Here is a 26,635-nt window from a genome sequence, read left to right on the forward strand (position 1 = left end):
AGGTCTCTCACCTCTGCTGTAATACTGAAATTAGGCAGAGTGGCCCAATGAACTGTGATGATGACAAAAAAAAAATGCCAACTGAAAGACATGGATAAAACCCAAGGTGGGGGCATCAGGAGGTGAGGCAGATCTATACAGTAAGTGGGGTATTTATTTTTGTTTGTTTTTAAAAAAATTTTCCATGGTTCCATGATTCACGTTCTTACTTTTCCCTTCATCCCCCCTCCCACAGCCAATGCACATTTCCCCCGTTTTAACATGTCATTGATCAAGACCTAAAGTAAATGGTTTTATGTTACAGATGACTGGCAGTTTAAAGAGTCTCTTCCCAGCGCCCCAGCTGCCCCAGCTCAAAGAAGCCAAAGCAAGGGAGAAGAGGAGAGGAGAACGATATGGTGGTGCATGCAGGGTCAGAAGCAGCAGGCTGGACAGGCTCAGATAAGCCCTCGAAGTCTCTTGTAGTCTTCTAAGCTCAGAGACCTTCTTGGAGCAGCATCCTTGGCCAGGGGAGCCCTTGCTGTGATGGCCAGCGTCTTTGTTTCTGAACTGGGAACTTGCAAGTCTATCTTCACATCAAAGTCATGCACTTTGAAGAGGTCCCCTGAGAGGTCACTGGCTGACTTAGAATTGGACTCTTTGTCCTTTCCCTGCCCCTTGTTCATCTCCTTAGGAGCATCTGGTAATGTGCCAGAGCCGTATTTTGCATTGAGCTGGGCCAAGATGGCAGCTTGAACAGCAGGGTCTCTGGAATTGGAGACAATAGTTGGTTTGCACTGCCGCCTGGTGAAGGGATCCGCCTGCTGATTCTTCATGTGGTGACTTTCCGCCACAAGGGCCTTCTGAGACTCCACAATATTCCATTCTCGATTTCGTCGATTGATGTAACTAATGGCGGAAATAGTCTTTGTTCTTTGGCAATGAAGGGCCTCTGCCCTATCCTCTAGCTCATTCAGCTGACCTTGGATTTGCTTTGCTTTGTCTTGGTCTCCCAAGTCTTCTGCCAGGGCCTTGTCCTTCAGAAGCTGTGTTTTTTTCATGGCATAGTTGGGCGGAGCTTTTCTGAATCTCGCTTTCGCTTTTACAATCTCTTCAATGTCCTGATCATTGAATTGATAATTCAAAGCTTCTTTAATGGACACTTCCTTCTTGTTAATCTCATCCAAGGTAGGCAGCTGCATGCCAGCAGAGAACATCCCTTCTTTCCATTTCATGAATTCACTTTCTGTGAACTCTTGATTCGAGACAAACTCCAGGCGGAACACACGCTGCTCACTGCCATGTCTCAACTGTAATCCCTTGTTTGTCCTAATGCCACCCAACTGGTAAACCTTGGCTGTTTCCACCACACCAGTGATTTCAGCAACCCTATAGACAGGCTTACCATCATGATTCCCAGTGCCAATTCGTACAAAACATCCAGTGACAGTCTTAGCAAAAAAAGGCATGTGACACCATTGTTCCAATTTGTGCCGTGATAATCGCACCTGGTTCAGCTCTTTAGGCAGGGAAACTGGCTGGGACTTTGGAGCAACCTCTTCCTCATCAGAAGATGTGGTCCACGATGAGCCATCAGTCTTCTCCCTGGACTGATCATCCTCTTCCTCCTCTTTTTCATCGGAGTAGACTTCACTTGTTTTTAATGGCTGTTTTTTGGCAAGCAGCTCAGCTATTCTGTTTTTCCATTTTTTTCTCTCTGCTTTCAGTTCTTCCATGGCCTGAGACTTTCTGTCTAGTTTTTCACCCCTCTTGGAATGCCGCTCCTCGTTATGGCACACGTCCAGGGACTCTTGAATCTGTGGGAGTTTTTTCTTCTCTTCTTCTTTCTTTTTTCCTTGCTTAGCCGGTTTTAATTTTTTCTTCATTTGAAATCTTCTCTTAAGCACCGCTCTCTTTTCTTTCCTGCTAAATAGTGCCTGTTCCCTCTCCTTCTCTGTCATTTGTTCTAAATGGGCCCTGTCTTCTTCATCTCCCATGAGGTCTTCTCCATATGCACCCTGAGACTCCTCATCCTCAGAGGACGAATCGGAATCCCAGCTGGAGGAGGAACTGTTACTGTGGGAGTCAGACACTTCTTCTTCAGGGGCTGAACTCTCAGCTGAGCTCCCTTTGTCAGAGCTACCTGAGGAAGCAGCTTTGTTAGTCTGCCTTTTCATTGTTCCCTTCTTCTCTATTCTCCCAGTTTTTCCTTTTTTCTTATTTTGTGAGCGTCCAACTGTCCACTCATCATCACTCTTGGCTGTTCCAGAGCCTGAAGAAGCTGCAGGCTGATGAACAGGTTGCTCTTTCTCTTCAGAGTCACAACGTTTCCTTTTGGCTAAGGATAAGAGTTGTTGATGCACATTCTTATCCCTGGGGCTGTCCTCAGTGTCTGAGTCCATCACAACTTGGAGTTTCCTCTTGTTGACCATGGTGGCCCAAGAGCTCCTGCTCCAGACTCTGCTGCCTGGACTCCTCTCTTGCCCGCCAGCCAGTGTGAGGAACTCCACTGCCTCCGTCTCTGCCGCCTTGGCTCGACCTACACAGGATATATGATTTAGATATAAAAAGTCATACTCTAACTAAATCAGGGGAACACAAAACAGTTTACCTGAAGGATTTTCAGAGAAATAGACAAGAGATAGAGAGTATTATAAAATGTAAAATGAATACTTTGGAATATATTAAATTGAAAAGACTTTGTACAAACAAAACTAATGTAACCAAGATTAGAAGGGAAATAACAAACTGGAAAAATTTATAACACTCTAAGAAAGGTTCCCTTTCTCAAATTTATGGAGAATTCAGTCAAATTTATGAGAATATAAGCCATTCTCTAATTGATAAATAGTCATGTGTTAAAATTAATTACTTGGCTAAATATATGAAAAGTATAAATCTTTTATTTATAAAGAAAAGAAATACAAAAAGGTAGAAAAGACATTAACCTATCTAACGAAATATTGCTCCAGTGCTTGACTCAGCTAGGACTTGCTAACTTTCAATCAGAATTAAACTATCTCCAGAAGACAGGAAGGGAAAAGCAGCTATCCACTCACCCAACACAATGATTGGAGCTGAAGATGACTCCTGAGGCCTGCTTTCTTCTTTCAGCTGACCTTCCTCTTGAAGCCAAATTCTTTCTCGAAGCCAAACTCTCTTCTTGGAGTTCACTCTCTACTAGCCTCCTTCACCAGAGTGCCTGCTAAACAATCTTCATTGGCTTTTATGATGTTTTCTAGTCCCTGCCCCCTTTTTGTGGGGGCCAATCACAGTTTCCAAGTTGTCTGAGTTCTCACCTTTACACTCACACCTTTCTAAGTGTGTGAACTCTTAAGTTTCTGGCTGTTTGAGTTTGGGGAAATAGGTGGAGCTCTCCAAGTAACTATGGTATCTCACCTAGCATCAGGCAAGGTGTGAACTCTCCTAGCATCCAAGAAGGTGTGAACTCATCTTATTCAAGCTTGTGTTGATTCAATCAGAAGGTAGAAAAAGGAGAGCTAGTCTCCTCCTCACAATCTAGTGAGATACTGAGTAGGGTTACTTAAATTATCCTCAAAGTTTCAACCCCAACTAGGCAAATAGAATGAAGGATTCTCTTTTCACAGGTGTGAATTGAAAGATAACCAACAATTCCCTTTCACAGTCAAGGGATATGAATAAGAAATTTTCAAATGAAGAAATCCAAGCCATTAATAATCATATTAAAAATGTTTTAAAACACTCTTGATTAGAGAAATGTAAGCTAAAACAACTATGAGGTATGACCTCATACCTATCAGATTGGCCAATATGGCAAGAAAGGAAAGTGATAAATGTTGGAGGGGATGTGGCAAAATTGGGAAACTTTTGGGAAAAATGCATTGTTGGTAGAGTTGTGAACTAAACTAACCAATCTGGAGGGCAATTTGGAACTAAGTCTAAAGGTCTATAAAACTGTGAATACCCTTTGAATCAGTAATACGGCTACTTGGTCTGTGTCCCAAAGAGATAATAAGAAAGAGGAAAGGACCTACTTGTACAAAAATATGTATAGCAGCTCTTCTTGTGGTGGAAAAAATTGGAAACTGAGAGGATGTCCATCATTTGGGGAATGGCTGAATATAGTGTGATATATGTTGATGATGGAATACTATTGTGCTATAAGAAATTATAAAAATGTTCATCACTTCCTACACCAAGATAAATTCAGAATAGGTGAATGACTTGAATATAAATAAGGAAACTACAAGTAAATTAGGTGAACACAGAATAGCATACTTGTCAGATCTCTGGGAAAGGAAAGATTTTAAATCCAAGCAAGGGTTAGAAAAAATTACAAAATGTAAAATAAATAATTTCAATTACATTGAGTTAAAAAGGTTTTGTACAAACAAAAACAATGCAGCCAGAATCAGAAGAAAAACAACAAACTGGGGGGGGGATCTTCATAACAAAAAACTCTGACAAAGGTCTAATTACTCAAATATACAAGGAGCTAATTTGATTTTACCAAAAACCAAGCCATTCCTGAATTGATAAAAGGGCAAGTAACACAAATAGGTAATTTTCAGATTAAAGAAATCAAAACTATCAATAAGCACATGAGAAAGTGTTCTAAATCTCTAATAATTAGAGAAATGCAAATCAAAACGACTCTGAGGTATCACCTCACACCTAGAAGATTGGCTAAAATGACAGCAGGGGAGAGTAATGAATGTAGGAGGGGATGTGGCAAAATTGGGACATTAATGCATTGCTGGTGGAATTGTGAATTGATCCAACCATTCTGGATGGCAATTTGGAACTAAACTCAAAGGGCTTTAAAAGACTATCTGCCTTTTAATCCAGCCATAGCACTGCTTGGTTTATACCCCAAAGAGATAATAAGGAAAAAGTCTTGTACTAAATTATTTACAGCCATGCTCTTTGGGGTGGCAAAAAATTGGAAAATGAGGGAATGTCCTTTGATTGGGGAATGGCTGAACAAATTGTGGTGTCTGTTACAGGTGATGGAATACTATAGTGCTCAAAGGAATAATAAACTGGAGGAATTCCATGTGAACTGGAAAGACCTCCAGGAATTGATGTAGAGCAAAAGGAGCAGAGCCCAAAGAACATTGTACAGAGACACTGGTACACTGTGGTAAAATCGAATGTAATGGACTTCTGTATTAGCAGCAATGCAATGACCCAGGACAATTCTGAGGGATTTATGGAAAAGAATGCTACCCACATTCAGAGGAAGAACTATAGGAGTGGAGACACAGAAGAAAAACAACTGCTTGAACACATGGGTTGAGGAGGACATGATTTGGTAAGTAAACTCAATATGACCACCCTAGTACAACTATTGATAATATGGAAATAGGTCTTAATCAATGACACAGGAAGCAACCAGTGGAAATGCATGTTGATTATGGGTGGGGGGGGGAGGAAGGGAGAGAGTAATAACATGAATCATGTAACTGTGGAAATATTTTTTTAAAAAATAATTAAATCAATTGATAATTTAAAAATATTCATGCTTTTCCAAAGACTTATTCACCCTCCTCCATAAAGCATCATTCCACTTCTGATCGTAGAGCATGAGTCACCTGAACATTGCTAATTTCTGGGATTGCATTCCAAATTAGAATCCCTTCCATTGGATGCAAAACCTCAAATTAGTTTTCATTTTGTATTCCTTTTGGGAGTTATTAATCCATTAAAGTGATTATTAAATAAACTTAGGTCCTAGAAGTATAGGGATGAAAAACTATTGAGGGCATCATTATCAAGGATAAGATAGACATTTATAGCTATTGTATAACCTGAAGAATATTTTTTAAGTCCACTTACTCCCAAATAAGATCATAAAATTGCAGATTTAGGCTTAGAAGTCCCTTTAGAAATCATTAAGTCTCACATCTTCATTTAATAGAAGATGGAATCAAAGTCTACATAAAGTAAAGTGGCTTGTCTAAGGTCTTGTATTTAGCCATAGAGGACCCAGTTGAACCTAGATCCTCTCACTTGAGATCACTTAGCTGGTACATAGCATCTGAAATTCTAGTATTTTTTAGATATTCCATATGAAATTATTTTATTGAGAGAATTAGATCACTATCACCGAATAACACATTGGAACAGAAATGAGTCTGCCTGCTTTCTTAGGGGGATATACAGAACAAAGAAATCATTTTAAAGTACCTAATGTGCCAGGCCCTTGACTACAGATTTATGAATATTATCTCATTTAATAACAAGATAGGCAAATTCTAATTATGACAAGAAGATGGAGAAATATAGGCTTTGGCACTCTTCTAAGGAGAGAAGTCTCTTCTGGGAGAGAGAAGTCCATACTAGACAAATAATATATTATTATGACACTGGACAATAACCAACATTAGACCACTAAAATTTTGAGAAAGCCATACTATAGCTAAGAATGGGATGATTTGGCCTTCTATGCAACATGCTGAATTTGAGATCATACAATTTAGAAGGCCTGCAGGTTAGAGAGATTCAGTAACATTTGTCCATTTTCAACTAGAAATCACAGAGCTTAACAGCTAGTTGGGCAAGAACAATTCTTAAAACATACAGCTACCAGATAATCTCTTATTCCACTCCACATGGTGGCTTTGCCAACTGTAGTCTCAGATTTCTGGCTTACGGTATCTTTCTTTCATATCTCAACTGAGATATTGGTTTGCTTTCTCTGCCTACACTTCATATTACTTGCCCTGAGTCTAACAGTCAGTACCACTACTCCGCCAAGAAGACATTGAAATGATGGTACTTGTGTAGATAGAGATCTGGATATAAATATTGTTCTGGGTCACAGATTCTTAATGTGGGATTCATGGACCCCTAAGGAAGTTGGTTCTATGACTCAGGGGATCCACTAACTTAGAATGGAAAAAAAAAAGCCCTTTAATTTCACCAGGTGAAATTGGATATTTTCTTCAATTTGACACCAAAACCACACATTTTTCTAGTAAAAAATCTGTGTTAAAGATGCCCATGATACAACATAGGTTAAGTGTCTTCACCTAAATATAGATATCTACCTTCAACATTACCATTCCTCTCAGCCCCAATGCCAGTATAAGTCCTGGTCCTGTATCCCCAGGTCCTAGCTCTTCTTCAGAGGATTAGTCTTATCCTTCACCTTAGAATCTCCCTTTTTATTCAAGACTCAGTGATAATATTCCATGAAAAATAAGGGACTACTATTCCTCAAAAAGGCAAGTGTTGTTGTTTTTTTCATCCCTAAAGACTCTATTAGCTTTTTTCCCCTTTTTTAACATTTATTCATATTTATTTTTTATAAAAGTTAATATAGTTACATAATTCACACTCTTACTTTCCCCTTCACCCCCACCTACCAAATTCCCCACCCTCCATGGCTGACGCGTATTTCCACTGGTTTTAACATGTGTCATTGATCAAGACCTATTTCCAAATTGTTCATAGTTGCATTGGTGTGATAGTTTTGAGTCTACATCCCCAATCATGTCTGCCTCAACGCCTCAACCCATGTGTTCAAGCAGTTGTTTTTCTTCTGTTTCCACGCCTGTAGTTCTTCCTCTGAATGTGGGTAGTGTTCTTTTCCATAAGTCCTTCATAATTGTTTTGGATCATTGCATTGCTGCTAGTATAGAAATCCATTACATTAGATTTTACCACAGTGTATTGGTCTCTGTGTACAATGTTCTTCTGGCTCTGCTCCTTTCGCTCTGCATCAGTTCCTGGAGGTCCTTCCAGTTCACATGGAATTCCTCCAGTTTATTATTCCTTTGAGCACAATAGTATTCCATCACCATCATATACCACAATTTGTTCAGCCATTCCCAATTGAAGGGCATCCCCTCATTTTCCAGTTTTTTTGCCACCACAAAAAGCACGGCTATAAATATTTTTATACAAGTCTCTTTATCTATGATCTCTTTGGGGTACAAACCCAACAATGGTATGGCTGGATCAAAGGACAGGAATTTCTTATAACCCTTTGAGCATAGTTCCAAATTGCCAGCCAGAATGGTTGGATCAGTTCACAACTCCACCAGCAATGCATTCATGTCCCAGTGTTTTGCCACATCTCCTCCAGCATTCATTACTCTCCCTTTCTTTCATTTTAGCCAGTCTGCTAGGTGTAAGGTGATGCCTCAGAGTTGTTTTGATTTGCATTTCTCTAGTTATTAGAGATTTAGAACACTTTCTCATGTGCTTAATGATACTTTTGATTTCTTTATCTGAAAATTGCCTATTCATGTCTCTTGCCCATTTATCAATTGGGGAATGGCTTGATTTTTTATACAATTGATTTAACTCCTTGTATATTTGAGTAATTACCCCCCTGTCAGACTTTTTCGTCATAAAGATGTTTTCCCAATTTGTTGTTTCCCTTCTGATTTTGGCTGCATTGTTTTTTTAAAATCATTTATTTTACATTTTGTAATTTTCTCTAACTCTTGCTTGGTTTTAAAATCTTTCATTTCCCAGAGATCTGACAAGTAAACTCTTCTATGTTCACTTAACTTATTTATAGTTTCCCTCTTTTTATTTAAGTCATTCACCCATTCTGAATTTATCTTGGGGTAGGGTGTGAGATGTTGATCTAAACCTAATCTCTCCCACATTGTTTTCCAAATTTCCCAGCAGTTTTTGTCAAATAGTGGATTTTGTCTCTTTGGGTTTATCATACATTGTCTTGCTGATGTCACTTAGCCCAAGTCTATTCCACTGATCGTCCCTTCTCTCTCTTAGCCAGTACCATACCGTTTTGATGACTGCTCCTTTATAGTACAGCTTAATATCTGGTATTGCTAGACCCCCTTCCTTCACATTTTATTCATTATTTCCCTTGATATTCTTGATCTTTTGTTATTCCAAATGAACTTTGTTATAGTTTTTCCTAATTCAGTAAAAAAAAGTTTTTTGGTAGTTTGATAGGGATGACACTAAATAGGTAACTTAATTTGGCTAGAATGGTCATTTTTATTATGTCAGCTCGTCCTACCCATGAACAATCAATATTTTTCCAATGGTTTAGATCTGGTTTTAATTGTTTGGAAAGAGTTTTGTAGTTGTTTTCATATAATTGCTGTGTGTTTGTTTTGTTAGATAGATTCCTAAGTATTTTATATTGTCTAGGGTGATTTTAAATGGTGTTTCTCTTTTTACCTCTTGCTACTGTGATGTGTTGGAAATGTATAGAAATGCTGATGATTTATGTGCATTTATTTTGTATCCTGCAACTTTGCTAAAGTTGTTGATTATTTCTCCAAGCTTCTTAGTTAATTCTCTAGGATTTTTTAACTAGACCATCATATCATCTGCAAAGAGTGATAGCTTAGTCTCCTCATTGCCTATTTTGATACCTTCAATTTCTTTTTCTTCTCTAATTGCTACTGCTAGTGTTTCTAGTACAATGTTAAATAATAGAGGAGATAATGGGCATCCTTGTTTCACTCCTGATCTTCTTGGAAAGGCTTCTAATTCATCCCCTCTGCATATAATGCTTGTTGATGCTTTTAGGTATATACTATTTATTATTTTTAGGAAAAGTCCTTCTATTCCTATACTTTCCAGGGTTTTCAATAGGAATGGGTGCTGCATTTTGTCAAAGGCTTTTTTAGCATTTATTGAGATAATCATATGATTTTTGTTTGTTAGATTGTTGATATGGTCAGTTATGTGGATGGTTTTCTTAATGTTGAACCATCCTTGCATTCCTGGTATAAATCCCACCTGATCATGGTGGATGATCATCTTGATCACTTGCTGGAGTCTCTTTGCTAATATTCTATTTAAATTTTTTGCATCTATGCTCATTAGGGAGATTGGTCTATAGTTTTCTTTCTCTGTTTTTGATCTACCTGGCTTTGGAATCACTACCATATTTGTGTCATACAAGGAATTTGGTAGGACTCCTTTTTCACTTATTGTATCAAATAATTTGTATAATATTGGGATTAGTTGCTCTTTGAATGTCTGATAGAATTCACTTGTGAATCTATCAGGTCCTGGTGATTTTTTCTTAGAGAGTTCTTTAATGGCTTGTTCAATTTCTATTTCTGATATGGGATTATTTAGGTATTCTTTTTCTTCTGCTGTTAATCTAGGCAATTTGTATTTGTGTAAATATTCATCCATATCTCCAAGGTTGCTATATTTATTGCCATATAATTGGGAAAAATACCTTTTAATGATTGCCTTAATTTCCCCTTCATTAGAGGTGACCTCTCCCTTTTCATCTTTGATACTGTCAATTTGGTTTTCTTCTTTTTTTAATTAGATTGACCATTACTTTGTCTATTTTATCTGTTTTTTCAAAATATCAGCTTCTACTCTTATTTATTAATTCAATAGTTCTTTTACTTTCAATTTTATTAATTTTTCCCTTCATTTTTAGTATTTCTAATTTAGTTTTCATATGTTTATTTTTAATTTTCTTGTTTTCTAATTTTTTAAGTTGCATGCCCAATTCACTAATTTCTGCCTTCCCTAATTTGTTTATATATGCACTCAAGGTTATAAATTTCCCTCTGGTTATTGCCTTGGCTGCATCCCTCAGAGTCTGGTAGGATGTCTCTTAATTGTCATTCTCTTCAATGAAATTGTTGATTGTTTCTATGATTTCTTCTTTGACTAGCTGGTTTTGGATAATCATATTATTTAATTTCCAATTAGTTTTTGATTTTCCTGTCCAGGTGCCCTGTGAAAATAGATAATGGAGGGCACCAGGGATGTTACAATAAATCTAAATAGTTGTGGGTACACACACTGAGTTGTAGGAGAGACTGGACCAGGATGGGAAGACCAGAGTTCACTGAATTAACACAGGAATGGCAGTTGGTCATAAATGTCACCCAGCTTTCCCTAGGCCAGAGTCTAGAAATAGGCAGGCAAGGTAAAAGTTGGGAGTTTGGATAAGGGAGATTTATACAGTAAATGGTATATTTTTTGTTTGTTTTTGTGTTTGTTTGTTTTTTGTTTTTCTTTTTTAGAAAAATTTTCCATGGTTTCATTATTCATGTTCTAATCTAATGGACAGAAATCATATCATTATCCCCATAGATGCAAAAATGACCTTCAACAATATACAAAACTTTTCCCCTTTAAAAACACTAGAGAGCATAGGAAAAATGAGCCACTCCTTAAAATGATAAGTTATACTTCCCTAAAACTTTCAGTACAATTTTTGGAAGCTAAAGCAGTGTTCAACAACTCCCTTCTTCAGAGATGGAGGAAGATGTAAAGGAGAGAAGGAAGACTGTAGGTGACTAGTCCCCATCCCTGCCAACATGGGCCAGGTGTCAAAGCTTGATGGCTATGCCCAGGGTGGTACAGGAAAAAGCTTGCCCAGGGCTGCTGCTGCTATCCACAGGCTCTGGCAAGACTCTCAACTTTGCTGTGATAGAATTTAAGTGTCTTGAGAGGGGGCAGCTGCGTAGCTCAGTAGATTGAGAGTCAGGCCTAGAGATGGGGGAGGTCCTAGGTTCAAATCTAGCCTCAGATACTTCCCAGCTGTGTGACCCTGGGCAAGTCACTTGAACCCCATTGCCCACACTTACCACTCTTTCACCTATGAGCCAATACACAGAAGTTAAGGGTTTAAAAAAAATTAAGTGTCTTGAGAGCAGGGTTAATTTTTGTCTATGTCACTAGGACTTACCACAATATCTGGTATATATCAGGTGGTTAACAAAAAGCTTAGCTGAGTGTTTAATTAGAAACATGTCTTCACTATATATACCTGACTTTTTTTTTTTTTACCATCCTCCCTTACTGCTGTTCTTGGAAATGTAAAGGACAGCTGAAGATGGAAATAGCTCCATTATTTAATTGTAAAATTCTACTTTCTAAAAATATATTCTCTCCTTTAAAGACTTGATCTAATAGTGTTTTTTAGAAGACAGGGCATACAGAGAGCTACCATTCTCCAAAACAGTCAAAAGTATTCCAACTGTATAGTATTGGTTCTCCAAGTGATGATTCATTTTTAAAAACATGCTTTGCATTTGTAGTCATTTTAAGCTACAATATAAATAATGAAGATGAAAAGGCTTCATTTCCTGGAGGGATTTACATACTGACACACTTTTTTTGTCTGCTATTCAATAATAATTATTTCTCATACCTACAGAGGTTCCTAGATAAATGGAACAAGTAAAAATAATTTTTTAAAAAGACAGCAGAGCTTAAAGAAGGGGAAAAACAGCAAGGGAGAGTTTTCAGTTACACTTTCTGAATCAGAAGCTCTGGAAACTTAAATTTCAATAAAACATAGCAACATTATTCCACCCCTTATATAAAATCTCTCCTCCCTTGACTCTCACATTCTTTTGGTTCTGATGCCTTTCTGATTGCTTTTTTTGTGTGTACAATGACTCTTTTCTTCCTTTTCTTCTCAAAAACAAAAATGCTCCTTGGAGTTTTATTCTGGGCTTTCATTTTCTTTCTGCACTCTATTGATGCCTTCATGATCAAAGTTATTCCAATGGCTCTAGAAATTATCTCTCTAGAGCTAAATTCATCTCTTTGTCTCTCTTTCTCTGTCTCTGTACCTTTCTCTCTCTCTCTTTCTCTCTCTCTCTCTCTCTCTCATAATTTCTGTCGTTCTGTCCCTTTCTCTGTTTCTGTCATTATTTTTCTTTTTCTCTGTCTCTGTCTTTCACTGTTTCCTTCTATACCTGTGTTTTGTTTTAAATCAGTTCCCCTAATCCCCTCCCTTGTTGTACTTCCCTTTCTCCCCGTCCTGTCTTATTCCCCTCTTATTTTTTTTAAAACTACTCTGCGCTCCTCCCCAAACCCTCTCCCTCCCTACTATTGCTTCCCTCCCTACCAGTCCATTTTTTACCCTTCTACTTTTCGATATGGCATGAATCAAATCTCTGCCCCAATGGATCTTATTGCTTTTCCCTCTTTAATTGAATTTCAATGCACTTATGAATTAGGTATTTCCTTTCTCCAACCTCTTTACCTGTCCATTGTATTGATCTTCTCCCCTGTTTGCTCCATGCCCTTCTTTATGAAATATAAATTTACTCCATTTTTCTGTTTTCCCCTTTCTCTTAATATTATCTCTTTTTTTACTTCTAGTTTTGTATGCATATATACATATATACATACATACATACAAACATATATATTGACATTTCATCCTATACAGTTTGTCCCTGTTCCCTCTAATTGTACTCCTTCTATCTACTCTGTTGGTAATAACAATTTTTAAGAGTTACCAATATCTTCTTTTCTTATAGGAATATAAGTCAGTTGAACTTATTGGGTCCCTTAAAGAAAAGGTTTTTTGTTTTTGTTTTGTTTTGTTTTGTTTCCCACACCCCACTCTCTTAATTACCTTATGGTGATTCTCTTGAGTTCTGTGTTTGAGCAGCAAACTCTCTGCTTAAGTCTGGTTTTTTTCTTCATGAATGCTTGGAAGTCTTTAATTTTGCTGAATGACCATACTTTCCCCTGCAAGAATATAGTCAGTTTTGCTGGATAGTTAATTCTTGGTTGTGGATGTTGCTCTCTTACTTTCTGGAATATTGTATTCCATGCTTTCCTGTCCTTCAAAGTAGATGCAGCCAGATCCTGTGTTATCTTAATCCTAATCCTGTGGTTCCTTGGTATCTGAATGACTTCTTCTTAGCAGCTCGTAATATATTTTTCCTTGGTCTGGTAGTTTTTGAATTTGGCTATAATATTTCTGGAAGTTGTTAGTTGTGGATTAAATGCAGGAGGTGATTTGTGGATTCTTTCTATTTACACTTTTCCCCCTTGTTTGAGAATGTCAGGACAGTTCTCTTGTATAATTTCCTGTAGGATGATGTCCAAATTTTTCCTTCTGTTGTGATATTCTGGCAGACCAACAATCCTGAAGTTGTCTCTTCGAGATCTGTGGTTGCGTCAATGTTTCATATTTTCCTCAAATTTTTCATTTTTTAAAATTTTGTTTTATATATTCTTGCTGCCTTATGAAGTCATTTACTTCTAGTTGTTGAATTCTAATTTTTAAAGACTGAATTTCATCCCTGGCTTTTTGCTCATCCTTCTCCTTCTGGTCTGCTTTTCTTTGTAGATCATCTTTTGCCTTCTTTGCTTCATTTTTCAGTTGGTCAATTTGGGCTTTTAAGACATTATTTTCTTGTTTTAGGTCATGTATTTCCTTTTCCCAATTGCCTTCAGCCTCTGTTGATTGTTTTCTGAGTTCCTGAGTTATTTGGATTCTGAGTTCTTGAGTTAATTGAATTTTGAGTTCTTGTAATTGAATTTTAAGTTCTTCCGAAGCTTGTGTCCATTTCACTGAATTTTTTATGTTTTTTTCTTGGTGTTCCTTTATCTTCTTCTGATCCATTTGCTCTTCTTCAATTTCTGGATAAAAGGTGTAGATTGTGATTTCTTTTTTCTTTTTCTGTTGTTTACTCATGTTTTTTTTTCTTCTTTCTCCTCTGTATTTAGCTGTAATCTTCATCCTCTGATCATAATTTTGGGTTTGGATTATTTAGCCCCAGGAGGGCTTCTTTGTTTTGTTGATTAATTAGGTTAGTGGGACCTGAGGCCAGATTTTCCCCAGCTGTTGGTAAAAGCTAAAGTGAATTTGGCTACTTTCCTTGTAGTCTGTGGAGGAGGGTTGTTGGAGCTTCCCTGCCCTCTGAAGACTTCTTGTCTGCTGTACTGATAGGATTAAGCCAGGTGGGATTAATCTGCTCAGCTCCAAGTGCCCTGATGTCAGATTTTCCCTAGCTGGTGGTAAAAGCTAGAGAGGTGAGTTCATTCACTCTAGTCTGTGGAGGAGGGGGTGTTGGAGCTTCCCTGCCCTCTGAAGACTTCTTGTCTGATGTATTGATAGGATTAAGCCTGGGTGTGGTTGATTTGCACAGCTCTGAATATCCTGAGGTCAAAGCCTCAAGAGAAAGAGGGGGAGGTAGCACAAGATGGAGGGTATGTTCACCCTTTCTGGGTTTCTCCCCCAGTAGCTTCCCTTCTGTCTGTGATCAAAGCCTTGAGTTTGGCACAGCTGTGCCAGCAAGGCAATCTATCCAACTAGTGGCCCAGCCCACCCAGGGATTCCAATATCTGCTGGAGATTCAGCTCATTAGGTGGAGGAAGGGATCTGGGATCCTCCTCCTTTCTTTCCCCTCCCACGTAAGAGTTCTAAGAATTCAGGCTTTTTTCTCTTTTTTTCCATGTACCTTTTAAGTTGGGTTCAGCTGGAGCATCTCCCAGCTCTGTTGTGTTGTCAGATTTGGTTTTCTGTTCCCTCAGAGTCCTTTGTCTTTGATTAGTGGTGAAGGGCTTTATGGAAGTTTGGAGCCTTGCTGCTTCTACGCTGCCTCCATCTTCACAGAATTCCCGAAGTCACAACTTTATTTTAAAAAACCCCTAAATTAAGTAATTCTCTATTATTTAATAAGTTTATTCTAAGAAGGGTATAAAAATTTTACCAAAACATGTAGATAGTCATGCTTGCCTCAACACACACAGACAAAATGGTTAAAAATCCGTGCTTTAAATGCCTTAATTTAATTTAGTTAATATATTTTATTATTATTAATTAATATAATTATTAATTAATAAATTAAATTTAGTTAATTTAATTAATTCAGGTAACTTAAATAAGGCTTACAGTTGACTAATGGAGGGTTTTCTGGGCCAGTGAAATCCATTTAGAAAATGGTAGAGTGTTTCCCTAACTTCTATATCCATGGGAACTGTTAAAATGGGTGGGAGGCACAGCAAATGGAGGATGACAGAAAAGGAAAATTCATTTATGATATCTTGCTATGATATAAAGTAAAATTGAGGTTTGTTTGTATAAGAGATACTTTTCCATCAGCCTTTGGAAATATCCTGTATGAAAGGCTGGAATAAAATAAAAAAAACGAACCTCCAACTATGATTTTGAATTGTGACCCAGAAGAGCCAGAAAAATTCCCTAGTCTCCTGGAAATGTGATCAATCATAATTTCCTGGGAGCTGAAGTGAACTAAAAAGCATTATGAGCAAATGAAAATTGTGAATAGGTTTAAGTCTTAAAATGCACTCATGCTTTAATCTTTAGAATCCTAGATTCTTGTAAGCAGAACTGGTGACTACAAAATTAGTTGGGGCTTAAATTACAGGGAAATGATGCTGAGAAGTGGTAATTCCTGTTAAGTATGCCAATGCCTTTCTTGTAGGGACAGATCCTAGGACTGAAGGATTAACAAACACAGACTATGCTTTAATTAATGTAAATTAACAATTTTGGAATCAAAGGACTTGCATATGAATCATGATATTTTTTACTTACTGTTTGACCTTAGATAAGTCATTCAATATTGGGCTTCATTTGTAAAAGGAGGGCATATATCTAAATAGTCTCAAGGTTCTCTTCGAGCTTCAAATCATGTATCCTGTTACTGTGAATAAGCAATATGATGTTTCCTGCTGTGTTATTTGGAATTTTTTGGGTTTCATTGAGAGTTATTTGGGGTGCACTTGAGTTTGAAATATTTAGATATATGACAAACTTCCTGTGGACATTTAGGGGACTTTGAAACTACATTTCCTTTGATTCAACGGGTTTCTGGTTTTATGTGATGACTTGAGCCAATGTAAAGTGTAGCTTACATAGAGAGGACTTGATTGGGACGCTCTCTTTTGGTACGAGGAAGCCAGGTGGGAGAAGGTATGACAGGGAATTTGAATTAGATCTTAGCAGGCGTGTGGTCATCTTATATTTTACCAACATGACCTTGATTAAAATATTTATACTTCTATCAATATCAATCTATATTTATTATAATTATTACACTGCATTTTCACTTTCTTTATCATGAAAAAACTCAGTCCAAATTCTAACTCCTCTCTGATGTTTAGTCTCCTCTCATCAGTCATAAATGGTCTTGTTTTCAGCAAACCTCAAATAGCATTTAGTTATAATGAACCATTTTGTGCTATATATATATATATTTTACTATAAATTATATTCCTGTAAGCTCTATTAGGGAAGGGGTAATATTACAGCATGATATGATGTGATAAAATATAACATGTACACTTGTACATGTATATCTATATATGTGTCTATATATAGACACACATATCTACATACTTATATGTATACATGTGTACATATGTAGATACAGATTCACATCTATCTATATTGATTGTATATTTGAAAATAATATTAATCATGTAGAATGACAAAGGCATTTTGCTAGGTAATGAGTACATTAAAAACAATTATGAAATTGCCCTAGTCCTTTAGAAGCTTACATTCTCTATCAAGACTCAATATAAGTGGTAATAAGATAACTCATTTGGATATCAAAAGATCTAGTTAGAGTCTGAGTCTGCCATCCATTGGATAAGTTTTCATCAAGAAAATATCAGCATAAAGTTTTGATGAGGTCATTTTAGATATAAAACAGAAATGGAAGTAGAAGAATGAAAAAATCCAACTTAGCAAGAGTAATGTTTTTTGACAATAGTTGTATTACTGATCATTTTAGGGGAAAAACAACTAATTCCTATGTGACATGCTATATTCTCTTCAGGAATCTTAAATAACAAGTAAATATTAGTCTAATTGGTGAGAATGGTCAGGTCTAGAGATAAAGATCATGCGTAAATTGCAATTGGGATTCAAGTAGATAGATATTCTAGATAAGTAGAAAAGGGAGGGAAAAGATATAATGAATGTTTTCTCTTATGTTAAATGAGGAATAGTAGGAAACAAGGAACAGTGAGGTGCCCTAGGATTGGGGTTAAAGCTAAAGCCTCCCATAACTAACATAAGTTTTAGTATTTTCCTTTAAAATATTTGTAACTCATAACAATCATTCTTTGATGATAAGCATTTGCCAGGTATAGAACTGTATTTGGTGGGATTGCTGATAAAAAAGAAAAAAAGTTTGAGTTTAGAGTTACANATACATACATACATACATATATATTGACATTTCATCCTATACAGTTTGTCCCTGTTCCCTCTAATTGTACTCCTTCTATCTACTCTGTTGGTAATAACAATTTTTAAGAGTTACCAATATCTTCTTTTCTTATAGGAATATAAGTCAGTTGAACTTATTGGGTCCCTTAAAGAAAAGGTTTTTTGTTTTTGTTTTGTTTTGTTTTGTTTCCCACACCCCACTCTCTTAATTACCTTATGGTGATTCTCTTGAGTTCTGTGTTTGAGCAGCAAACTCTCTGCTTAAGTCTGGTTTTTTTCTTCATGAATGCTTGGAAGTCTTTAATTTTGCTGAATGACCATACTTTCCCCTGCAAGAATATAGTCAGTTTTGCTGGATAGTTAATTCTTGGTTGTGGATGTTGCTCTCTTACTTTCTGGAATATTGTATTCCATGCTTTCCTGTCCTTCAAAGTAGATGCAGCCAGATCCTGTGTTATCTTAATCCTAATCCTGTGGTTCCTTGGTATCTGAATGACTTCTTCTTAGCAGCTCGTAATATATTTTTCCTTGGTCTGGTAGTTTTTGAATTTGGCTATAATATTTCTGGAAGTTGTTAGTTGTGGATTAAATGCAGGAGGTGATTTGTGGATTCTTTCTATTTACACTTTTCCCCCTTGTTTGAGAATGTCAGGACAGTTCTCTTGTATAATTTCCTGTAGGATGATGTCCAAATTTTTCCTTCTGTTGTGATATTCTGGCAGACCAACAATCCTGAAGTTGTCTCTTCGAGATCTGTGGTTGCGTCAATGTTTCATATTTTCCTCAAATTTTTCATTTTTTAAAATTTTGTTTTATATATTCTTGCTGCCTTATGAAGTCATTTACTTCTAGTTGTTGAATTCTAATTTTTAAAGACTGAATTTCATCCCTGGCTTTTTGCTCATCCTTCTCCTTCTGGTCTGCTTTTCTTTGTAGATCATCTTTTGCCTTCTTTGCTTCATTTTTCAGTTGGTCAATTTGGGCTTTTAAGACATTATTTTCTTGTTTTAGGTCATGTATTTCCTTTTCCCAATTGCCTTCAGCCTCTGTTGATTGTTTTCTGAGTTCCTGAGTTATTTGGATTCTGAGTTCTTGAGTTAATTGAATTTTGAGTTCTTGTAATTGAATTTTAAGTTCTTCCGAAGCTTGTGTCCATTTCACTGAATTTTTTATGTTTTTTTCTTGGTGTTCCTTTATCTTCTTCTGATCCATTTGCTCTTCTTCAATTTCTGGATAAAAGGTGTAGATTGTGATTTCTTTTTTCTTTTTCTGTTGTTTACTCATGTTTTTTTTTCTTCTTTCTCCTCTGTATTTAGCTGTAATCTTCATCCTCTGATCATAATTTTGGGTTTGGATTATTTAGCCCCAGGAGGGCTTCTTTGTTTTGTTGATTAATTAGGTTAGTGGGACCTGAGGCCAGATTTTCCCCAGCTGTTGGTAAAAGCTAAAGTGAATTTGGCTACTTTCCTTGTAGTCTGTGGAGGAGGGTTGTTGGAGCTTCCCTGCCCTCTGAAGACTTCTTGTCTGCTGTACTGATAGGATTAAGCCAGGTGGGATTAATCTGCTCAGCTCCAAGTGCCCTGATGTCAGATTTTCCCTAGCTGGTGGTAAAAGCTAGAGAGGTGAGTTCATTCACTCTAGTCTGTGGAGGAGGGGGTGTTGGAGCTTCCCTGCCCTCTGAAGACTTCTTGTCTGATGTATTGATAGGATTAAGCCTGGGTGTGGTTGATTTGCACAGCTCTGAATATCCTGAGGTCAAAGCCTCAAGAGAAAGAGGGGGAGGTAGCACAAGATGGAGGGTATGTTCACCCTTTCTGGGTTTCTCCCCCAGTAGCTTCCCTTCTGTCTGTGATCAAAGCCTTGAGTTTGGCACAGCTGTGCCAGCAAGGCAATCTATCCAACTAGTGGCCCAGCCCACCCAGGGATTCCAATATCTGCTGGAGATTCAGCTCATTAGGTGGAGGAAGGGATCTGGGATCCTCCTCCTTTCTTTCCCCTCCCACGTAAGAGTTCTAAGAATTCAGGCTTTTTTCTCTTTTTTTCCACGTACCTTTTAAGTTGGGTTCAGCTGGAGCATCTCCCAGCTCTGTTGTGTTGTCAGATTTGGTTTTCTGTTCCCTCAGAGTCCTTTGTCTTTGATTAGTGGTGAAGGGCTTTATGGAAGTTTGGAGCCTTGCTGCTTCTACGCTGCCTCCATCTTCACAGAATTCCCGAAGTCACAACTTTATTTTAAAAAACCCCTAAATTAAGTAATTCTCTATTATTTAATAAGTTTATTCTAAGAAGGGTATAAAAATTTTACCAAAACATGTAGATAGTCATGCTTGCCTCAACACACACAGACAAAATGGTTAAAAATCCGTGCTTTAAATGCCTTAATTTAATTTAGTTAATATATTTTATTATTATTAATTAATATAATTATTAATTAATAAATTAAATTTAGTTAATTTAATTAATTCAGGTAACTTAAATAAGGCTTACAGTTGACTAATGGAGGGTTTTCTGGGCCAGTGAAATCCATTTAGAAAATGGTAGAGTGTTTCCCTAACTTCTATATCCATGGGAACTGTTAAAATGGGTGGGAGGCACAGCAAATGGAGGATGACAGAAAAGGAAAATTCATTTATGATATCTTGCTATGATATAAAGTAAAATTGAGGTTTGTTTGTATAAGAGATACTTTTCCATCAGCCTTTGGAAATATCCTGTATGAAAGGCTGGAATAAAATAAAAAAAACGAACCTCCAACTATGATTTTGAATTGTGACCCAGAAGAGCCAGAAAAATTCCCTAGTCTCCTGGAAATGTGATCAATCATAATTTCCTGGGAGCTGAAGTGAACTAAAAAGCATTATGAGCAAATGAAAATTGTGAATAGGTTTAAGTCTTAAAATGCACTCATGCTTTAATCTTTAGAATCCTAGATTCTTGTAAGCAGAACTGGTGACTACAAAATTAGTTGGGGCTTAAATTACAGGGAAATGATGCTGAGAAGTGGTAATTCCTGTTAAGTATGCCAATGCCTTTCTTGTAGGGACAGATCCTAGGACTGAAGGATTAACAAACACAGACTATGCTTTAATTAATGTAAATTAACAATTTTGGAATCAAAGGACTTGCATATGAATCATGATATTTTTTACTTACTGTTTGACCTTAGATAAGTCATTCAATATTGGGCTTCATTTGTAAAAGGAGGGCATATATCTAAATAGTCTCAAGGTTCTCTTCGAGCTTCAAATCATGTATCCTGTTACTGTGAATAAGCAATATGATGTTTCCTGCTGTGTTATTTGGAATTTTTTGGGTTTCATTGAGAGTTATTTGGGGTGCACTTGAGTTTGAAATATTTAGATATATGACAAACTTCCTGTGGACATTTAGGGGACTTTGAAACTACATTTCCTTTGATTCAACGGGTTTCTGGTTTTATGTGATGACTTGAGCCAATGTAAAGTGTAGCTTACATAGAGAGGACTTGATTGGGACGCTCTCTTTTGGTACGAGGAAGCCAGGTGGGAGAAGGTATGACAGGGAATTTGAATTAGATCTTAGCAGGCGTGTGGTCATCTTATATTTTACCAACATGACCTTGATTAAAATATTTATACTTCTATCAATATCAATCTATATTTATTATAATTATTACACTGCATTTTCACTTTCTTTATCATGAAAAAACTCAGTCCAAATTCTAACTCCTCTCTGATGTTTAGTCTCCTCTCATCAGTCATAAATGGTCTTGTTTTCAGCAAACCTCAAATAGCATTTAGTTATAATGAACCATTTTGTGCTATATATATATATATTTTACTATAAATTATATTCCTGTAAGCTCTATTAGGGAAGGGGTAATATTACAGCATGATATGATGTGATAAAATATAACATGTACACTTGTACATGTATATCTATATATGTGTCTATATATAGACACACATATCTACATACTTATATGTATACATGTGTACATATGTAGATACAGATTCACATCTATCTATATTGATTGTATATTTGAAAATAATATTAATCATGTAGAATGACAAAGGCATTTTGCTAGGTAATGAGTACATTAAAAACAATTATGAAATTGCCCTAGTCCTTTAGAAGCTTACATTCTCTATCAAGACTCAATATAAGTGGTAATAAGATAACTCATTTGGATATCAAAAGATCTAGTTAGAGTCTGAGTCTGCCATCCATTGGATAAGTTTTCATCAAGAAAATATCAGCATAAAGTTTTGATGAGGTCATTTTAGATATAAAACAGAAATGGAAGTAGAAGAATGAAAAAATCCAACTTAGCAAGAGTAATGTTTTTTGACAATAGTTGTATTACTGATCATTTTAGGGGAAAAACAACTAATTCCTATGTGACATGCTATATTCTCTTCAGGAATCTTAAATAACAAGTAAATATTAGTCTAATTGGTGAGAATGGTCAGGTCTAGAGATAAAGATCATGCGTAAATTGCAATTGGGATTCAAGTAGATAGATATTCTAGATAAGTAGAAAAGGGAGGGAAAAGATATAATGAATGTTTTCTCTTATGTTAAATGAGGAATAGTAGGAAACAAGGAACAGTGAGGTGCCCTAGGATTGGGGTTAAAGCTAAAGCCTCCCATAACTAACATAAGTTTTAGTATTTTCCTTTAAAATATTTGTAATTCATAACAATCATTCTTTGATGATAAGCATTTGCCAGGTATAGAACTGTATTTGGTGGGATTGCTGATAAAAAAGAAAAAAAGTTTGAGTTTAGAGTTACAGAAATATGAGATTCCATTTGATAGTAGTAAACCAAATTATGGCTTAGTGGATGGACAGATAAGGTAAACACTCATCATTGAATTATAGTTTCTTGAAATGGAAAATCATATAACTCTTTAAGTTCACCAACAAACTATATTAAGATTGGGTGCCACAGAAATGATTTTCAATGATACAATTGAATTATATGGATAAAAGTGATGAATAAGATTAAATAGGGTCTAGATATTTAACTGAACTAGTGAAATTGAAGAGATAGAATCATTCAGACTATCAAATGGCTATTTTTAAATATTAAAATGATAATTAGTAACTGTCAGGAAGCATAGAGAGGGGAAAGGGTTTAGTGTACCTCATCTAAAGGTTGTAATCATTAGTTGCCATCATTTCACCATTTCACCATTGTATATGTTGTTATAATGCTTTATATTCAACATTATTTAGAAGCAATAATTATTATCTTTATTTTCACAAATGAGATAACAGACATACCTTGATCTTTTAAAAGGTTTTACAGTTTGGATACTGTGAAGATGGCTTTTGAAAACAAACTTTTCAAGAACAAGCACAAACTAGTTCAAGCCTTAATTGAATAAGGCAATAAGCATTTCAGAGTGTATGTTTCCTTATAGTAATATGTGATTTGTCTTTTATCTATAGACATTCATATCTGCTAGCCTGTGGTTGTAAATGAAAAAGTAGTATTCAGAAGTTCTTTGCTCAAGCTCTTATGTCTATCACCTTGGACAGTTCCCTGACTCTCTGCTCTGTCTGAGACTTCTGTCAACTATTTCCTCAACTATAAAATCAGAACATGAAATGATTTTAAAATCTTACAACACTATATAATGTCTCAAATGCCAACTTAGATTCCTAATATATTTGACAGTGATAAAATCTCTTGGTATATACAAACATATGTATCTAAAAATACTGTGTAAAATAATTATATGACAGACATGGGGTTTAGACAAAAACAAAATAAAACAGTTCCTGACATCATGAAATTTACGTTCTCCTGGAGGGAAAAGCCTATATACAATTAAGAACACAGTAAATATCTAAAAAGCAAATACGAGGAATTTTGAAGAGAAGAAAACTAAAACTAGAGGAATTAGGAGAGGCCTTTTTAGTAGATTTGAACTTTGAAAAATTGCAGGGATCCAAGTGGTGGACCCAAAGAGGAAGAACATTCTGATATTTTTGGCCTGCCTGCCTGGAAATAGCCTAGAAAATCGACATTGGATGTTGTTTGTTGGTAACAGAAAATAGGTTGGTTTAACTGAAATATAGAGTGAGTGAAGCGAGTGATGTGTATGTAACCATCCTGAAAAGTCAAATGAGAGCTTTAGTTCAAATTCTCCCTTGGCCTACAAATCTCACTCCTCTTAAGTAATTACAAATCAAAATATAGATGGCAAAAACAAATATGCCCTAGAGGTAAGCTCAGAATTGTACTGTTTATATTGCTTTAATCACCAACTCCTCCAGACATGAAAATCTTTCTAACTTGTTGATTGGCTTCTTATATAAAAATTACAACTATGATGTTTTCAGTGAATGTTTTGAATCTAAGGAGAAAAGGCTAGGTTTTAAGGAAGGGGAAGTTTTATGAAAATGGCTAGTTGTTTTAAAAACCTGATATGTGTGATAATTAGATTAAGTCTACACTGCCCATCTTTAGATTTAATCACCAAAATTGAGAACATCTCCAATTTTGGGAGATCTGTAACTCACTTGTGCTAGAATGGGCAATGAATCAGAATTGACTGACTTCCCCCTAGGCAGTCCTAAGAGAAGTGTCTTTTGTGATTGGGCATGCAAACTAGGAGGGAGGCACAGGAACTGATGCATAAGTGATCCCTTTAAAAAGATAGAGTTGAGTGAGTCAGGAAGGCTTCTGGAGAATAACTTAACTTAATCTTCTGATGAAGGAGTTCTCTTTGTTGGTGGAGGAGTGCTGGCTGGGACCCTGAGACCTTGGTGAGACTGTTCTTAATATCTTCTTTGGAATTCCATTTGGTGAGTTTAAAGACTGAATCTTCCTGAATTTCTCTTAAGGAAATTCCCTTTAATAGAGATTCTGTGACTGAAGCTTTTGCTTCATTCACCTCCAGGGAACCTGCCCCCCACCCCCATCCCATCCCTCTGGCCCTCTGACTCTCAGCTTGGGTTAATTAGATATACCTGGATTCATTAGAGGATTGTAGTAATTTACCTACTGTGTTAGATTCTTATTTCCTTATTTTTTCTACCTCTTCTCAATTGTAAATAAACTTCCATAAATGTCATTTTAACTTGAGGTTATTCTTAATTGGGGATTGATAATTTTTCAATCTCCTGGTGACCTAATCTTTAATATATTCAAACCAAAAAACCCTTTTCCCCCAGGGAAATCAATGCTTTTGAGACTTTATTCCAGATTCCACAATGTAATGGGTATGTTAATCAGCAATAATTTATTAAGCATTTATTCTGTCTACATGAGTCCTCTCTAGCATCAATCAGACCAAAATGTTAGTTCAGTGAATAATTTTAAAGGATTTATAGCTATGTTCTGAATCTATTTTAGTAAAAATGATACTGTATGATAATATAACATTTTTCACTTTTTTAACAGTAAAAATTGTTCTTTTATTTTCACTCAATTCACTATGTATCAATTCATTTGTCTTTCTATGAATTTTTACAATCACCAATTTCCAGATTTCTCATAGTGCATTAATTCTCCATTACATTCATGCCCCACAGTTTATTTAGCCATTCCACAATCAATGTGCATTCCCTCGGTTTCCAGATTTTTTGCAGTTTGTCATCACAATAATAGCTGTCATGAATATTTTTGTACATACAAGACCTCTTCCTTTTTAAAAATTTCTCAAGAAGGAATTCCATGTGAACTGGAATGACATTCAGGAATTGATACGGAATGAAAGGAGCAGAACCAAGAGAACACTGCACACAGAAACTGATACACTGTGGCAAAATCGAATGCAATGGATTTCTGTACCAGCAGCAATGCAACGACCCAGGACAATTCTGAGGGATTTATGAAAAAGAACGCTACCCACATTCAGAGGAAGAACCACAGGAGTGGAAACACGGAAGAAAAACAATTGCTTGAATACATGGGTTGATGCGGACATGATTGCGGATATAGACTCCAAACGGCCACCCCACTGCAATCACCAACAATATGGAAATAGGTCTTGATCACATGAAGAAATCAGTGGAAATGCACGTCAGCCACAGGGTGGGGGGAGGTTGGGGGGAAGAGTAAAACATGAATCATGTGACCTTGGAAACATTTTTTTTCTAAATAATAAAATTAAAATTTCTCCTGGGTATCAGTCTAGCTTATAAACTACTTATGAAACTATTTAGTGACTTTTTTTTTAGTTTTTTTTAATGTTAAGATTCAAGCTGATTTTTTTAAACATTTATTAATATTCATTTTTTTTAAACCCTTAACTTTCAGTGTATTGTCTCATAGATGGAAGAGTGGTAAGGGTGGGCAATGGGGGTCAAGTGACTTGCCCAAGGTCACACAGCAGAGAAGTGGCTGAGGCCGGATTTGAACCTAGGACCTCCTGTCTCTAGGCCTGACTCTCAATCCACTGAGTTACCCAGCTGCCCTTAATATTCATTTTTAACATGGTTACATGATTCATGCTCCTCCTTTCCCCTTCACCCCCCCGCACTCCCCCCACCCATGGCCGATGCACATTTCCACTAGTTTTGTCATGTGTCCTTGATCAAGACCTATTTCCAAATTGTTGGTAGTTGCATTGGTGTGGTTGTTCCGAGTCCACATCCCCAATCATGTCCACCCCGACCCATGCGTTCAAGCAGTTGTTTTTCCTATATGTTTTCCCTCCTGCAGTCCCTCCTCTGAATGTGGGCAGCGTCTTTACCATAAATCCCTCTGAACTGTCCCGGTTCACCGCATTGCTGCCGGTACAGAGGTCCAT

The 26,635-nt window shown here is 36.5% G+C and overlaps 1 protein-coding gene across 1 annotated transcript; it reads right to left on the reverse strand.

Annotated features, from left to right (window-relative positions):
- Positions 1 to 437: 437 nt before the first annotated feature.
- Positions 438 to 26,635, reverse strand: LOC123249838 (RNA polymerase-associated protein RTF1 homolog). The gene is made up of 2 exons (XM_044678947.1): positions 26,579 to 26,635; positions 438 to 2,561 (listed from the first exon to the last, which is right to left on the reverse strand). The coding sequence occupies exons 1-2, from the start codon at positions 26,633 to 26,635 to the stop codon at positions 438 to 440; spliced, it is 2,181 nt and encodes a 726-aa protein (XP_044534882.1).

This window comes from Gracilinanus agilis, chromosome 5 (assembly GCF_016433145.1).
Source record: "Gracilinanus agilis isolate LMUSP501 chromosome 5, AgileGrace, whole genome shotgun sequence".
In the NCBI taxonomy this organism is placed as follows: domain Eukaryota; kingdom Metazoa; phylum Chordata; class Mammalia; order Didelphimorphia; family Didelphidae; genus Gracilinanus; species Gracilinanus agilis.